Source organism: Phascolarctos cinereus, unplaced genomic scaffold (assembly GCF_003287225.1).
Source record: "Phascolarctos cinereus isolate Bilbo 61053 unplaced genomic scaffold, phaCin_HiC Scaffold_3;HRSCAF=262, whole genome shotgun sequence".
Taxonomy (NCBI): Eukaryota; Metazoa; Chordata; class Mammalia; order Diprotodontia; family Phascolarctidae; genus Phascolarctos; species Phascolarctos cinereus.
The window spans coordinates 52,581,080-52,597,192 of NW_027555736.1; the positions used below are offsets into that span (position 1 = coordinate 52,581,080).

Below are 16,113 nucleotides of genomic sequence, written 5' to 3' on the forward strand. Positions count from 1 at the left end.
GACAGAAAAATAATGATGTTTATTAAGGATCTTTCTAGCCTCGTTCTCAGCTCCACGAGCCGCTGTCTGACCTCATCCCCATTCAATGTGAATGACATAGGGAGGCCAGACTGCAGAGTGACCCCTTTGACTGAAGGGTTCATAAGCAAGAGAACCTGCTGACACTGGAGGCTGCCTCCTCTGAGAAAAATACAGATGTACTGCTGGGAATGTGGGATGGCAGTCACTTCCCAACTACCCCCACCTACCAGTTTATCCTTCCTCCCCCCAACTTGGGATGGGAGGGCCCTGATCAGCAGGGAGGGTCTTGGGCCCCAGAAAGGATGCACAAAGTGGATCCCTTTGTTAGGACTTAAGGTTGTAGAAAGGAAGTGAGGGCCCCTGCTCTCCTTCCCCATCCAGGCCTGAGGGAACACTGAGATAGAAGGGAGAGTGACTAGGCCAGCCCACTGCCCCGCTGGCCCTGCCCAGTCTTCTAGCCTCGAGACATCGCCTGTTGGGTGTCCGTGGGGCAGAACACTCAGCCCAGGCCCGATCGCTGGAGCTCTTCCTGAAGCCAAGAGGGCAGTGGCTGCCCAAGCCGACTCAGCAGTTTTGACAATTCCAGATTATGGTCCCGGAAAAAGTCAATCAGAAGAAGGCGGGACTGATTTAGAGGAGAGAAAGGTAAAGTCAGACATGACAAGAGATAGGATGGAAGATAAAGAGATTGCCAGGAGAATCCCCTACCCTAAGTGCTCACCTCAGGTTCCATGTCTGGGTACCTCCGTCCTTTGCTCTTGCCTAGGCATCGTGTCTTGCCACCCTCTAGCCCCTGGCACCAGAATCCCTTCCCCTCATCAAACCTGCTTAGCAGGAAAAGGTAGTCAGGTGACTTGGAGGGGAGGAATGCCAACCCCTACAAAGACACAAACACTCCCCCCTCCCAACTCAAGAGAACTGTCCCAGACACGGTCCCCTCCCAGACATGGGCCTTTTTCCTCTAGGCAGATCTATAAGCTCAGCAGGTCACCCTAGCTCTCCCTACCCATCCCACCTGAGAGTTCTTGTGTAGTTGAGGACAGGGGTGACACCTAGGAACTTCTGGATGCTTTCCATGGAGGCTGCTGGGTTTGTGCGCAGCTCCTGCCCATCCACTATCAGCACCTGTGGGCACAGAGAGAGTCGAAGCTGACTGGGAGGCAATTTTGTGGAGGCCTGGGACACTGCAGGGGCGCCATGGGAGGGAAAGGACTCTCTACCTGTCCAGAAGGGTAGTAGCTGAGCCAGCGCTGCAGATGCGTGGAGTAGTAGCCAGGGATGAGGCAGCGGTTCTGCAGGGCCCGGAGTGCAGCAGGAGCCTGGGGAGGGGCTGAGATCACCTGGTAGAAGGTGTGGTTCAGTGCAGTCGGGTCACCATGTGCTCGTTGATGCTTGAAAAAGTTGAGGGTATAGATGATGAGGGATGAAGTAGCAGGGTTTGCCCCCATCACACGGTGTCCCTCCTGTCTCCTCTCTGAGACTATTTGCCCATTCTTATCCCTCTGGCTCCCCTTCAAACCTCCTCTGGCACACCTGGCCCCCCCCACAGAGACTGACCTGGTACCAGGAGTAGGCCCGGTCAGCAGGGTTGGTAAGTACTGTGATGATCTTGGCACGGGGCAAAAGGGCTGCTCCCCGACGTGGTACAACCTCGGAGTCAAAATAGGTGGCACTTTTCTCAAACAGGAAGTCAGTGCTGGCATTGGAGGGGACTGGGAAAAAGTCCATGTACCTGGGGATGGACTTAGGGTCAAAGAGTAGAACAATGCAAAAAGATGGAAGCCAGGAGAGGAGGTAAAGTGACACGAAGAACTCGATCGCTAAGCACTCGCGAAGCACCTTCTGAGTGGCAGGCCTGGCGCTAGGTATGTAGGACCTGGGTGGAAAGGAGCTTGTGCCAAGGAGCAGCCCTAGGGGATCCCCCTCTCACCAGTCGATGCCCTTGTAGTAATTGGGGCCACTGAAGAACTGGATCTCTTCGAAGGTGCTGGAGCTGGGGAAGCTGCTGGTCACTGCGGGGTGCAGGCTCAGGAAGAAGTGGACTGCCGTGGTCCCTGGAGGGGAGGGACGGGGAAGATGAGAGAGCTCAGCCCCGGGCGGGAGCCGAGATGCCAGCGGGCTTCCGAAGGGAAGAGCTCCGTGGGTATCCTCACCCGTTTTCTGGGGCCCCACGATGAGGAACTTGGGGAGTCGGTCACATGTCTTCTCCTTGGACCAGATGTCTTTGTGTCTCTTGTCATCACAGGGGTTCTAAGAGGGAGGGGAAGAAACAGCTGGGACCTGGCTTCTTTACCTTTCTCTCCCCTCTCCCTGTTTTCCTTCTGTTAAGTTTCTGGCCTACTCCAGCTCCGAGGCCTGACCTGCCACAGTGGGCTGCGTTCCTGAGGGAAGAGGTCAAAGTACTTTTGTGCCAGGGGGGCTGGGGGTAGAGTCTGCAGGCGCAGCCGGGTCCAGCACTGCAGGAAGCGCACCAAGCTCTCAAAAGTGTACAGGCCCAGCCGGTCATTGCCATAGTTAGACAGATGGGTCATGAAGATGCTGATCTGCATAGGGATCTCCATGTCATATAAGGGGAACTTCAGTCCAAACCTGACCATCAGATTTGGGGAGAAGGCCCCTGTTCCCACCCCCAATCAGCTCAGGCCTCTCAGCCTATACCGGGTTGAGCAGAACAGTCAGGAAGAGCTCTCCACCACGGATGCTCCGGTCCAGCTCTCGAGAGCCGCCGGGATACTCATGGTAGAAGATGGTGTGAGTGAAGAGACCACACGTCTGACGGGGCAGGACCTAGAGAAGGGAGGGAAGGAGCAGGTATGGCTGGGGCCAATTAGGCAGAACATGGATGGAGAAATGGAGTGCTGAGGACCCAAGAAAGGGGGAAGCATAGGCATGCATTTTTATGAATGTTGGTGAGAGTGAAACTCAGCCGAGGCTGGAGCTTGGGGGCCTAGGGGTCAAGGGCCAGAGGATGTGTTGGCAATACGTAGGGTTTGCTTCAAATTTAGGTTAGAGAGTCCCTCACCATGATGCCATTGTGAATAAAGCCTCGCCGGTAGCGTGCAGGGCGGAGATGGGGATATTCTTCAGTGCTGGTCACCTGGATCCCCCATACAGATTTCCAGGCCTCATAGAGCTGTGTGTGGATGGGGTACACGCCCGAGTGGTGGGGAGCCACTGCATACCCCAGATTCGTGGGGATCCCATGCTCCTGGGGATGGCACAGACTCATCTGGGACCGCCGAGGTTGGGGGGAGTGGAGGGGCGGAAGGGACAGGTATACCATCCCAGGAAGCAAAACTGGGAAAAAGACAGAACTAGAGGAAGAAATAGAGGGAGGGGAGCTGTGGGTAGAGGGAGAGGAGGGGCCGTCCTACCCAGGGAGGCAGCTCTGCGAGGGGGCTGTGGGGAAGGTCCCTGGGGGGTCTCACCAGAGCAAACTGCTTGTTGAGGCGCATCTGGTCTGCCAGCACAGAGCGGTTGTGGAACAGGTGTGGCTGCATATGGCTCCACATGTGAGGGAACCACCAGAACTCCTTCCGGTGCCTCAGGAGCATGTCATCCCCTGCGTCTTCCTCCTCTGTCCCTGTGGCCACACACTGCCGGCTGTAACTAACCACCTGATAGACAGTGACTGTCACCCACCCACCCTCCTCACCCTGACCATCACATAGGACCAATATGATCATGAATACTGACCATCTACTAACCATGACCTATTACATTCCCCACATTCTTCATTCCCAGAACAGTATTTGCTGATCAGCACACGGTAGGCACTTAATATGTTTACTGACTGACCATGAAGTTGAATTTCCTATCAACTCTTGCTCTCTGTTTGGCCCTGAGCATTAACATTAATCGCCAGTCCTCAAATGTGCACCGAGACACTAGGAAGGAAGGGCAGGGAGGGGAAAATGAGGCCAGGCTGGCGCGTGCCTTGGAGAGTCGGGAGAACGTAACTCACCTGTATGGTAGAACTTTCCCGAGAAGCCCAGATTGAAAGTAAAGTTGGGGACCAAAGCCCTGAGCTTTCTCTGTGTGGTAAGCAAGGCCTAGCAGAGGCAAATGAGAAAAGGCTCAGGAGGGCTTGCAGGAAGAATAAAGGGCTCCTGCCTGGGCCTGGGAAGAGCAGGCAGTGAACACTTTCTGCAAACTTTGGGTTGATGGGTCGGTGAAAGTAACGGCGTGGGAGGGAATGGGGAAGGGAACTGACCTCCACATCAGCCACCTTCATTCGGGTGCCTTCCTTGCCCACAAAGATGTCATCGATGTCCACCAGGATATAGCGATCCAGTGTAAGGCAGAGGCGCTTCCCAGTGAGGTAGGCCACAGCATCCACAAAGACTAGCTTGTGAAGCCAGAAGGTGAGGCTGTGGCCAAAAAGCACACGCTGGATGCCGTCATGCAGCCCCAGGTCCTGCACCACGGTGGGCAGGCGGGTATGGCGGGGCGCCGGGCCCAAGGCAGTGACCTCGGCCAGCAGGACTGGCTCATATGTGCTGTGGTTGGACTGGAAGACCGTCCAGTCCTCCCCAGGCAGCGGCCCAGGCTCCAAACGACTGGGCCGAGTGAGGTGCAGCAGCGGGGCGGCGGGGTTCACCTGATAGTCGCGTAGCCCCAGGTTGGAATGTAGAAAGAGAGGGAAGCCCTTGAGCTGGGCACTGAGCAGGCTGTGCTCATGGGCACGGAAGAAGCCGATGATGCCCACCCCGTACTCCACACAGTATCGGTCCAAGAGCTCGCGGCTCCAGGCATCCAGGTTGACATACTTAAGTAGGTTCTCGTAGACAACGAGGGCATAGCGGCCCCTGGCACGTTCAGTCAACGTGGGCATATCCCCCCGGCCAGGGGCCAACTCTGTGCTGTATCGAAAACGGCCAGATTCCAAGATGGCCACAATTTCCTGGCCAAGCTGTGAGTATACACTTTCCACAAACACCAGCACCACAGGCTCAGTGCGAGCTGTTTCCGAGGGCCGGGGCGGCCAGGGGTGCGCTGGGGGCCGGGCAGGCCCAGGACCAACATCCCCACCACTGCTGCAGTCTCCCAGGGGCAGGGGCAGGGGCTCCTTGGCCTTGGGGGTGGTAGACACGTAGTAGGCCAGGAAGGCCATGGAGGCCAGGCTGAAGGCAATCAGCAGCAGCACCAGACGATGCAGTTCCAGCTGCCGGGCTGGACGTACCACTCTCCACAGCTGGAGCATGGCGTGGGAGGGAGGGAGGGGGAAGGAGGGCACTAAGGTTCTTGGGGAGGGAGAGGAAGATGCCCTTGAGCTGGCAGGGAAGGGGGTGAGACAGGAGAGAGGAAGAGGAAGCCGAGATCAACTCCCTGGAGGTGTGAAGAGGTAGAGAAGAGCTCCCTTCGTGCGGCGATGGAAGACGCAGGGGGAGCCCGGGCATGCTCCATGGTCCTCACGTCACCATGGCCTCTGGCCCATGGCTCCGGGCTGCCAGGCTTGCCAATGCTCCGTGCAGGCGCATCCAGGGCAGCACAAGTTCCACAGCTCTGGCCCTGTTAGCTAAAGGACAGAGAAGGGAAGTGCTAGCCCTGGACTCCCCTTGCCCGTACTCGGCCTGGCCCCATCTCACCTCCTGCTTTGCTTCTGTGCGAAGAGAAGGACAGAGGGAGGTCCCTGCCCCGGCGGCCCCTGGGCGCCGTCCACTCAGCTCAGAGCCTCGGTCGGGGGAGGGAAGGACTCGTGGGTGCGGGCTCAGGCTGAGAGCCCCTGGCCCAGCAGTGGACAGTCAGCAGGAGCTCCGGTTTCATGACTGGGAGGGGAGGGGAGGGGATGCCCAGGAAGCAGCCTGGAATCAGATAAGAGGCACCTCCCCTTATCGACATCTCTTATCGCAGGGCATTATCCACGTGGCCAACAGCGGATGCCACAGCTTAACGGTCATCAGTGAAGTTTGAACTTTGGGTAAGGTGGACACTGTTGGGGGTGGGGAAGGGGGTCTCCACATCCCATCCCCTTGTGTCCCCTCTCACCTTTACAACTCGGTGGCAGGAGCGAAGAGCAGTGTGGCCTCAGAGCAGCTCACACGAGAGGAACCTAGGAGAATCCAGAGGTCTGAGTGCGAGGTACAGCTCCCTGCACTCCCCTGGCCCGGGTGGGGGCTGCACCCCAATCTCAGGAGGGCTTCAAGGGCACCCCAGGGAAGGCCATCGGCCTCCTTGACCAAAGTCTGGCTTCCTGGCCCAGCCAAAGCGCGGAGAAAGTCTGGGAGTGGGCGATGTCTAGAGGGGCCACTGAGCAGAGGCAAAGACCCGCACACGTGGGGAGCGGGGCAGGTGCAGAAGGCAGGGGTCCAGGCTGAGACCGCAGGTCACATGGGACGCAGGAAGGGTCCAAGAATGGGGGAGCTCAGGGTTGGGGGGGGCCAAGGAGTCACTTGGGGTGACAGCATGAGGACTGAGCAGGCTTTGGGGGGAGACGCTGGGGAGGGGGCCAGAGAGAGAACATGAGCCGGCCTAGGGAGGAGGCTCTGGGGTTATCTGGTCAGGGCACACCAGAAAAGGGGGGACACAAAGTGAGGTGACAGTGGGTGGGAGGACACTGGATGAGGGAATATGGGGGAATACTGAGGGGACACTGGGTCGGGGGGACACGGAGGGGGGCAACTGGGTTGGGAGGGTGTCCCCGGGCGGCAGCCCACAGAGGGGCGCGATCCTGCGGGGGGCGGGCCGAGGATGCTACGTCGCGGGGGGCGCTGCTCACCCGGCGGGCGGGGCGCTGTCTCTGCGGTCGCGGGGTTCCACCGTGTCCCCGGGCTCCCCGGGCGCCCACCTCTCTGGGATCCGGGCCCCGCCGCGGCGGCTCCGCCATCTCCCCGCGATCGCTCCTCCGCAGGCGGGCCGAACCACGGCTTCCTAGGGGAGCAGAGGGGGCGAGCCTTGCTGCTCGTGGCTCCCGACTCGCCAGTGGACTCCGAGGTGTTCCGTCGCACCTCTCCCTGTCTCCGAGAGGAGTAAGTTTGCTCTTTCTCACCCCGCTGTACCTGAATGCTTGACTCCTCCCTAGGCCCGGGGGCAATCCTCCCCCATCCCTCTGGGAGAGTGGAAGAGTCCGGGCGAAGCGTCGGACGTCAAGGCCCGCGGAGGGGAAGCAGCGCGGGGAGGGGAGGCTGCTCGGCCCAATCCTGGTGAGCGGGGTGTGGACCGATCCACTGTGCTGGAAAGAGCGGGGGTGGGGGCGGGAGAGGGCGGGGCAGACGATCCCATGGCGGTTCGCGGGGGACGCCCGGGCGTGCTGAATAGCGGTCGAGACCCCGCAGGGGAAGGGAAGGGTTTGGCACAGTCGGGGCCGTTTTGGACATTTTGAGCGCCCAGCAGCCACCGGTCCTCTGGAAGTGGCCTCTTGTAACGGGCCCGAAGCTTTATCAGTGTGAGATACAACCACCTCCGAGGTTGGCTAGTCCTGTAGACGCCCCCTCCTCCCCACCTGAAGTTCTCAGCCTAGCCTTCCCCCACGTGTTTCCATGGACCCAAACAGGGGTGGGTGTGTGAGTGTGGGTGTGCGTGTCTGTCTCTCTTCAGCTATGAATCCCCAACATCAACAACACCGTGGACTGTTTAAATGTTATTTTATTAAATATCTTCAGTTCAAGGTTTCGTTGTAACAAAGCTATGAAGGGTCTACCAACATTCAGAACAAACACTAGCTACTTTTTAAATTATTTCTATGTCATCATGCAAAAATTCTGCATCAAATGCCTTCCATTTCCTGTTTAAAAGGTGATTTTTTTTTAATAATCTAAATTCTATAGATGCTGACGTTAGCCCCAGGAGAGGAGAGTAAGAATGCTAAGGAGAGAGGTGGGGCTTGAGCAGCCGATACCAAGCTATGGGTTTCAAAGACCATTTGTCTCCAAAGACTGCAAAACCAAACCGTGTTGTGAAGTAGTCTGCGTGCTGGCAAATGCAGAATACAGGAAAGGAAAGGGGGCCTGGGGCCCAGAGGGTGGGCATGCACACGTGTTCCACTGAGTCTGACCAAACCCAACCGAAGCGCTCACACCTGCCCTTTGGGGGCTTTTGGCTCCTCTCCTGCCCCTTCTCACTATAGCTTCATACTCTGAAGGCACTCCAGGGACTTCAGGCCTGCCCACCTTCCCTGGAAAGGTACAGGTAGGTAGGTATTTGTGCAGAGGACCCTGGCATATGACGAATTTGTCCTCAAGCACCTTTCCTTCGTTCTGCCTTCCCTCCCTTGTGGCAGTAGAACCCCCTGGGAACAGGAAGGAAAATTGATTTAAGGGGAGCCGTGGCCCTGGGCACCTCCTTTTTTGGGGTGCATGCAGGGTAGAGGAAGGTGAAGGCCCATGCAAGACTCTCCAGCAGCAATTCTGAGCCTCTGTTGGTCAGTAGAGAGGCGTCTTGAAACAGGGACACCTAGGCAAGAGTTAGACAAGCCAACTCTGGAGAGAAAATGAGATGGACAGTCCCACTTCTCCCATTCCCACTAGGGCACTCCGTAGTGGCCCCAGGCCCAGATGGGGTTTGGAATTGGGGCCATCACCGTGGAAAAAAAGCAAGACAAAGACAACTGAAATCAGCACAGAAACACAACTGCCCAAGGCTGCGGGGGAGTGGCAGGCTCTGGGCTCCATCCTGGCCAAGTCACACTAGAACAAACAAGGCGGCAGCCCCTACCCCTTCCCAGCTGGGGGCCCAGGCCTTGGTACCTAGACCCATGCTTGGCTGTGCGTCCTATAGAAATGGGTGGATGAGGGACGTACATGTCAGACTAACACCAGGTTTCTGCCTGCTTCCTAATGGACAAATTTCTGCAGCACCAAGTCTCCCATCTACACTAAGTGGAACAGTACAGTAGAACCCTACCCACGAGCCCTCCATCTTGGAGCCACTGCTTTTCGGTGCTGCCTTTGCACTGGGTAGTTGCCTAGGGATAAGGCCATCTTTCCCCCAGGGAAGGGAAAATTAAGCTCCAAGCATTAGCCATCTCATGACCTGTTGCTGCTTTGGCCCTCCTCCCGGGCTCATGTGCAGACTCTGAAGAAGTCCATTCCCAGGACCCAAGGCTGGGCAAGCCGCCTCAGGGGCTGCAGAGATCCAGGTGACCCTGCCCAAGCTGCTTTTGTGGCCTCCAGCAGGGTCAGTGTAAAGAGTTCCTGCCTGGCCCCGCCAGAGTCTGTGGGGGTTGTGAACCCAGGCTCACACGCTGCCAGGTAGACGAGCCCGCTGCTCAAACTTGCGCCCTCTTGCCAGCCCGGGGGGCTGCAGGTGGTTTTAAAACATGATCAGCGGTATGGATTCCTTTTTTTTTTTTAAACAATCTTTTTTTCTTTTTTCTTTTTTTTTTTAAATGTAAAAAACACCTCGGTACAGCAGAGACAGACACGATGGACGGGCGGGCGGGCTGCATGCAGGGGCGTGCATTGATTGCTGCCGCTTTGTAATTTTAATTGTTTTTAAACCTCAAACGAACATGACTGCCGCTGTCACTCAGGCCCTCCAGAGCCGCTGGCTGCGAAGGTTTGACCTCTGGCTGGGAATTTCTTAACAGCACTGCTGGAAAGAACATAGCAGCAGGCCATGGGAGTGAAGGATTAGGGTAAATGAGAGGAACTTCTGACCCCTTTGTACCTGTAAGCAAACCTGCCATTCCCAGGGTGGCCAGGGAGATGGGCCTACAGCTGGGCTGGGAAACACAGAGCTTTCTCCTCTACCCTTCCCCTGTTAGAACATAAGCTTCTCAAGCACAGGCACCGTGCTTCTGTTTTGTTCATATTCCTAGCATAGGAGGCGTTTAATAAATCCTCAATCAGTTGAATTGACTAAGCCTGTGGCTAGAGAAAGGTCCTAGAGAGGATGGTATAACTTTCCTGTCCCAAATGCCCACCCTGACTTCCGGCACCCAGAGCTCACCTGTGGGAGAGCTCACTGCAGCGGGGCAGCAGGGGCCCCCGAGCAGTGGTAGTGCACGTTGAGCCATTTGCCATCACGGCGATGCCAGACCCTGGTCTCCTCAGACTGGCTGGTCCGAGGCCGGCCCTGGCCATCGATGTACTGGGTGAGGCGTATGTAAGCGATACAGGCAGCGTCTTCGCCAATGACATGCACGTGAGGGTTCAGGATGGTAGTGTGGATGGGCTTGCTGTTCTTAGACAGTACTGTAGGGAGGAACAGGTGTTAGGCTTGCTATTCAGGACTGACCTAGCATCCCCTCCTGCCTTGCAGTCCAGCGCCAGCACCCCAACACTTCTCTGAAAGTTTGGGGGGCTCACTATCTCCATCAACAGCTGTTGCCACAGCTTAGTCTGTGATAACACTATCATCTCATCAACCCCCTTTATCTGAATGTAACAAAACCACTAACTTGGAATCTGAAAAAACCCACTTGTGACAGGAAATAAGACAGTTAAAAAAGCCATGATCCAGGAAGTTCCCAGGGCTCACAGGATCCTTTGGGAGAAAGGCAAAGGGAGCTAGGTGGACAGATCTCATCATGTTAACATCAAGTAAAATGTTGCTTTGAGCCAATCAGGCTTGTGTTTTATTGAGGGACAAATCTAATTTTGGTTAAAATATAACGATGAGAATACACAAGACTTCTTAGAGCTCAAGACTTCATGCCTTAGTCAAAAGCATTTTAGATAATCCAGGGTTTTACCTTTGCACAGCTGGAATACTGGGGACAGGGATGGAAACTGATATGGAGATGGATGAGTGATGGCATCAGAGCAGGGCTGGGCTGAGAAGGCGGGAGGGAGAGAGAAAGTGTTTGTATCAGGAATGGGGCAGGGAAACGGGCGTCTAGCCCTGGAATGCCACGGAATCCTCAAATGCCTTCTCCAAAGAATTCAAATGAAGGGTCACCCAAAGGACAGTAGACAGGTACACGGTAAGTACGAGTAGCCTCTAACACCTTACAAATGGACTGGAAGAAGTGGCGTCAGGGATGTCACCAGACAAATTTATGACTAAAGGGAGAGATGGGTCTCTGGCTTCAATGAGGGGAAGATCTAGGAATCTTCTTGCAGAAGAGGGCCAATCATATAATAAGAATGAGGAATCAGGGTTGGACAGCCTTTGTACGTTCACTGGCTTCCACACAGTCAAGAACTCTAAAGGGGGGGCTCTCAATCTAAGGCCCATGAACCCCCACAAAGGGGTCTACGACGTCGATAGATTTTAAGCGGGCCTGTAAACTTGGATGGAAAAAAGGTCCATCTTCATTTCAATACAATTGGCTTGTCATCCTGTGTATTTAATTTTAAGCATTTAAAAACATTCTTCTTAGAAACAGGGGGTCCATAAACCTCACCAGACTGACCACCAGAGAGGTCCATGGCACAGAGCATAACAACTGCCACTTCAGAGCAACGTTCTCAAAGGCTGATCTAGGGTCCCCGAGACCCTTTCAGGGGGTCTGCAAGGTCAAAATTATTTTCATAATAATACAAAGACATTTTAATTTAAAATATGGCAAATATCAATAGATAGACCCCACATAAAGAAAAGCTTTTTGCACGAGCAGGGTGCAGGGGAGGATCCTTCATATTTTAAGAGCCCTGAGACCAAAAAGTTTGAGAAGAGCTACTCTAGAGGAATGCCTCTCAAGTGCTTCAGATAGATAGGTCGTGGAGGATTTATGTGAGGCCTGAATGGGTATGGTTAGGTAACCAGTCTGAACTGATCACAGATCCATCGAAGAAGTATTTAAGGGCTTGAAATCCAATGCCTTCACTGCTTTCTACCTCAGTATTTGGAATTCCTACACAGCCAGATGCATTTCCCCACATACCAAACAAGGCTGTAAATCCTGGCTGTAAATTAACCCCCTCAGCTGTGGTAATTGTCCCACAACTTGCATGCTCACCCTGATTTTAAGTTGCCCTATTATGAAGCTTTTAGCCACAGTTACTAGTTTACTTATTTGGTGAGATCAACCCAGGTGTGTCATGTAGCAACACTCGACTGCTGGCAATAGAGGTCTTGGCCTTGAAGGCGGCACTACCTTCCTGACAAGATTACAGCAGTCTTTGGGGAAGAATGGAGATAGAAAAGCAAGAGGTTGGGATAAGCAGAGGGTAAAAGGGGAAGACAAGGCAAGTGGGGGGGGTTGGGAGGGATGGGGATGGGAGTTAGATGGAGGAAGAAAGAAGTGACAGGAGGCAGGTGGGAGGATCTCAGCAGCACGAACCCACTCACGATTCTCAAAGTAAAATTTATGGAAGTCCATCCCCTCCACCAGGTTGCCGAGTGCCTCAGGCTCGAAGGAGGTGAGGCCTGGATCACAGATCTTCCTGTAGAGGACAGCCAGTCAAATCAAGATTTTCAGGGACCTCTTGACATTCCTCCCTCCTTAGCAGCCCCAAACTAGCCAAGAGTAACAGTACTGATGATATATATGTAAATACTGGGCCACAACCTAATCCTGGGGTACTCAATACCCTTGTTATTTGGCCTATCAATCCCAGGCTTTCCCTGGGACCCCACCCACCAGGAAGCTCTAAGACCTCCAGAGTTGCTCCACTGGGCAACGCTATACTATGTAGACAGCCCAAGAGGCTGAGACTTACTGCTCTAGTGCTCTGGTCCTCTGAGGCCCCAGAGGAACCTCATTTACTTTCTAGGACAAGACACCTTGAGGTCAGATGGGCACCTCCTTCTGGGAAGTCAGCCATGCAAGAGCATGTACTTTTACTCACGTGTAGGCATCAAAATCCCCATTGTTGATGGCTTCAATCAGCTGCTCCGTGATCTTAATGATCTCTTGTTTTCGAACTGTGGGAGAAAAGCCCTGCAATTCACCTGCGTGGGGTTGGGGAGAACCCCAGGAAAGCCCTCCCCACTCCTTCATAGAGCCTCTGACTCCAAGTAATTATCTTCTCTCCCCTCTATCTTTAGGGCTCACCACAGAGCAGACCTTTCCCATCATTCCTTACCCTAACCATCTGCAGAGAAAAGGACCCTCCCGCTCCCACTGAGCTTCCCCCACCCAGGACAGTTGATTGGGCGGTATGGGTCTCTGGCTTTTGCCCTGCTCCTATCACAAGAGCCAAACCAAAGCAAACACCCAGGAGATAGATGGGGAAAAGATTCCATTGTCCCACTGGGACATCGGATGCATCACCAATAGTCTTCACAGGCTTAATATCCCATCCTGGCTAAGTGAAGCCACCCCAAAAAGGACCTCCCCCAACTCTCACAATCTCCCCTCACTTCAAGGTACTCAATCATCCCTAAAATAGCTCCACATGGCTCTGGTCCCCTAGGCCAGGGGAACCAAGCCCCCCTGGCAATAAGGATTTCAAAAGGACCAGGCAGGAACGGGAGATGCTTGCGGCACAATGGAGAAAGAACGGCCAGCCCCCATTCTCTCCAGAGGTACAAAGGGGTGAAGGGTTTGCCTGTGTTAGCTGGAAAGAGAAGCCAGGGCCCCTGATAGCCCCACGCCAGGGCCCCTGATAGCCCCACACCAGAGAAACAGAAAGAGAGCCTCGACCTGCTCCAAAGCTCCCACCAGCTAGCAAACCAGGCTGAGTCCCAGGGGGGCCAAGACTGAGCTCTGGATGGCAGGCAGGAAGGCAGGCAGGCAGGGCTGCGGCCCAGGGAGGTCCCAGAAGCCGAGGGGCTGAGGGGAGCATCCTACACTCCCGGGGCAGCTCACTTACACGGAGCGCCACTATGAGCGAAAGGCACCACAAGAGTGAGGGAGGGCTCGGATTGAGCACGTGCTAACCCTGATGGGAGCCCTGGCCCGTCCCAGGCCATAAGCCTTTCCTCACAGGAGCGAGCGGCTGCAAGACAAATGCAAGCATTAGAAAAGCATCCCGCTGCAGCCCGGTGTGGAGGGGGCAGGGGCGCAGCACAGCCAAAAACCAAAAACACAGCCAATGGGGGCGGGGCACAGCCAAAACATCACAGACAGACTGGGTGGGGAGGAAGTGGGGGCACAGCCAACAGTCACAACTGGGCAGGCAGCAATCGGGAGTGCCATCAGCCTTCCAAAAAGACACACGTGCAAGGGCGCTGAGACACACGCACCTCCCATCCCCACCCAAACCGATCAAGACCTCTCTTCCCACGACATCATCTGCTCAGCGGGTCTGGCTAGCTCCCAGAGGCTCAGGATGATGGATGGTGCAAGAGAAGGAGGAGAAAAGGGGGGTGGCCTCTAAATCAAAGTATAACTGGCAATGGGGGGAAAGCCCTTCTGGGAAGACCAGCTGGACTGTGCAAGGCCTCCCCACAGCTTCACCACTTCTCTGGTGACACAAAATCCCACTAGTAACCACCATCCTGCTGGTGACAGAGCCATCTGTCTCCCCTCCCATTGGCCTGGCCCATGGCCAAAACATGGTGATTTCTGCTGCTTTTGTTTTGTTCTTCCTACACTGTGCACCTCCATGATCCTTTCTTAGGCTCTAGGGGCAATTTCCCTACTTGCCTTTCTCTGATCACACCACTGCCTCCACATATCTTCCCCCAACCTAGAACCCCACCCCCAGGGCAGAGGCTGTGCTCCAGAACCTGGCTAAGATGTGGCGGCACCACTGGCCTGGCTCCTGTTGGTGGTGTTGCCAGAGACAGCTTCAGTGCAAGGGGAGCCGGGCGACTCTGGAGGGGATGGGGAGCCGTGCCTCCTTCCAACTTACTGGCTGAGGAGCAGAGAGAAGGCTGGGGCTGCATGCCTGCTGAGGGGGCTGTTCTGTCCCGGGGGCTCCGTCCATCAGACCCCAAGCTGCTGCGATCCCCAGTGCGGAGCTGGGCAGCTAGCCGAGCAGGGGAGGGTGGCCAAAACAGACAGAACAAGGCAGGTGAACACGCAAGCCAGACGGGAACCCCCAGGCCCATGCTACTGGAGAGCTGGGGCCACAGTGAAGCCTCAGGCCGCCGCTGGGCACTGGCCCGCATCCCAAGCCACTGCCTCTGCCCTGAGGCTTCCCAATCTGAGAAAAGTGGAGGATCCTGGCATGTAGAGAGGCCAAGGACTGTATCTTTAGCTTAGAGAACCTTTGTGACCATAACTATGAAGACCTTAGAGCTGGGACGTGCTCAGTCCTGTCACTGAACATGGGACACACTGGCTCTCAGGAGGAGAGTACCAGCTCTTGGAGCTGGGTAGCGACATCCAGTGCCAGCTTCTTCCATCTACCAGCATACTTTGGGTACCATTTATACTTCCTCCATCCTAGCCCTCCCGTGACCTGGAAGTACTCTTTATTTCATGCAACATTTCTGATTTCTATGGTGGGCTTCTAAGTTCTATCCCCTTTATTGGCCACTGGTAGGTACTAAATTTGGTGAGCTCCCAGCCCTGCCAATGTCCCTCAGGTTTGGCCTGGAGTGGAGGGATGGTGAGGAGGGAACAGATGAAAGAAACAAGAACCCCAGGGGTCAGGAACCCATATGCTTTTGCAGTTAGCTCCATCACATTTCCTCTACTCCGGCTGAAATGAGACCTGGGATTCTAGCTTTGGAGTCTCTTGGAGGAAGGGGTGGCTTGAGACCCATGATTCCTCCACGTGTATTTTTTTAAAACCAGATCTTTCCCTCATTCTTTTTAATTGCTCTAATGACCATTTTCAGACCTCCTTGGCTTTGTGATAGAGAAGGGCAAGTTCACATGCGACTTTGACACTCCCAAGGACCAACAGTGCCCATGTTTCTAGAAGATCGGGTCCCCGCCACACCCGGGCACTATTTCCTGAGGCTTGTCATCAACAAAAGTCTGGCAATTAGACAAGCTCAGAAAAAACTCCCTCACGCTGGGGACGAAGGTAAGAAAAGGCTCTTGTTCAACCCAGCTGGACCCCTTTCCTCCCCCTACCCCAAGACCCTGCTACAAGGAGGCTGAAGGGGTCCCTACTTTCCCTTGCAAAGTTAGCTATAGAAAAGATTCCCTCTCCTGCATAATCTTACCTTTGAGATCTTCATCTTCAGTGGTGGTGTTACAGCTTTCTGTGGAGCCCTGCCAGACAAAAAGAGCACGTTACTGCCCATTTCACCCTCCAAAGCTAGGAGGAGCAGAAAGAAGGGAATGAGAGGCAGCTCCAAGGAAAACAGGAGCAAGCAATGACTCCTTGAGCCCTCCTATAAAACTCTCTCCTTGCCCACCTGAGA

The 16,113-nt window shown here is 55.0% G+C and overlaps 2 protein-coding genes across 35 annotated transcripts in view; both read right to left on the reverse strand.

Moving 5' to 3' along the window:
* Nucleotides 1-4: 4 nt before the first annotated feature.
* NDST2 (N-deacetylase and N-sulfotransferase 2) lies at nucleotides 5-7,106 on the reverse strand. 4 transcript variants are annotated; one of them, XM_078150853.1, is made up of 15 exons: nucleotides 6,740-7,105; nucleotides 6,010-6,073; nucleotides 4,235-5,539; nucleotides 3,986-4,073; nucleotides 3,450-3,604; nucleotides 3,044-3,229; nucleotides 2,680-2,808; nucleotides 2,382-2,564; nucleotides 2,175-2,271; nucleotides 1,952-2,075; nucleotides 1,579-1,753; nucleotides 1,242-1,412; nucleotides 1,037-1,146; nucleotides 743-845; nucleotides 5-646 (listed from the first exon to the last, which is right to left on the reverse strand). In XM_078150853.1, exons 3-15 carry the CDS (start codon nucleotides 5,222-5,224, stop codon nucleotides 521-523), a joined length of 2,637 nt encoding a protein of 878 aa, XP_078006979.1. In that variant the 5' UTR covers nucleotides 5,225-5,539; nucleotides 6,010-6,073; nucleotides 6,740-7,105; the 3' UTR covers nucleotides 5-520. The 4 variants fall into 4 exon arrangements, with proteins under 4 accessions (XP_078006979.1, XP_078006980.1, XP_020861695.1 ...); XM_078150854.1 differs by having other exon boundaries at nucleotides 4,235-5,825; XM_021006036.2 differs by having other exon boundaries at nucleotides 5,610-6,073.
* Nucleotides 7,107-7,587: 481 nt separating this feature from the next.
* The window catches only part of CAMK2G (calcium/calmodulin dependent protein kinase II gamma), a 61,570-nt gene continuing 53,044 nt past the window's right edge, over nucleotides 7,588-16,113 (reverse strand). For 7 of the 31 annotated variants that reach the window (XM_021006050.2, XM_021006049.2, XM_021006046.2 and 4 more), the window contains 8 exons: nucleotides 15,913-15,961; nucleotides 14,646-14,762; nucleotides 13,662-13,787; nucleotides 12,696-12,771; nucleotides 12,196-12,290; nucleotides 10,655-10,735; nucleotides 9,910-10,154; nucleotides 7,588-9,549 (listed from right to left, as the gene is read on the reverse strand). In XM_021006050.2, the coding sequence (XP_020861709.1) occupies nucleotides 9,922-10,154; nucleotides 10,655-10,735; nucleotides 12,196-12,290; nucleotides 12,696-12,771; nucleotides 13,662-13,787; nucleotides 14,646-14,762; nucleotides 15,913-15,961 (777 nt within the window). In that variant the 3' untranslated portion in view covers nucleotides 7,588-9,549; nucleotides 9,910-9,921. Of the gene's footprint in view, nucleotides 9,553-9,909; nucleotides 10,155-10,654; nucleotides 10,736-12,187; nucleotides 12,291-12,695; nucleotides 12,772-13,661; nucleotides 13,788-14,645; nucleotides 14,763-15,912; nucleotides 15,962-16,113 lie in introns of those variants that run through there. The other 24 variants (XM_021006062.2, XM_078150851.1, XM_021006066.2 and 21 more) reach the window with 8 other exon arrangements.

Coding starts and splice junctions, on each gene's coding strand:
- NDST2 (XM_078150853.1), bottom strand. CDS start 5,224: ATGCTCCAGCTGTGGAGAGTGGTACGTCCAGCCCGGCAGCTGGAACTG. Junction 3,605..3,985: donor GGGAAAGTTCTACCATACAG/GTGAGTTACGTT, acceptor GTGTGGCCACAG/GGACAGAGGAGGAAGACGCA. Junction 647..742: donor ACCCAGACATGGAACCTGAG/GTGAGCACTTAG, acceptor CCTCTAAATCAG/TCCCGCCTTCTTCTGATTGA.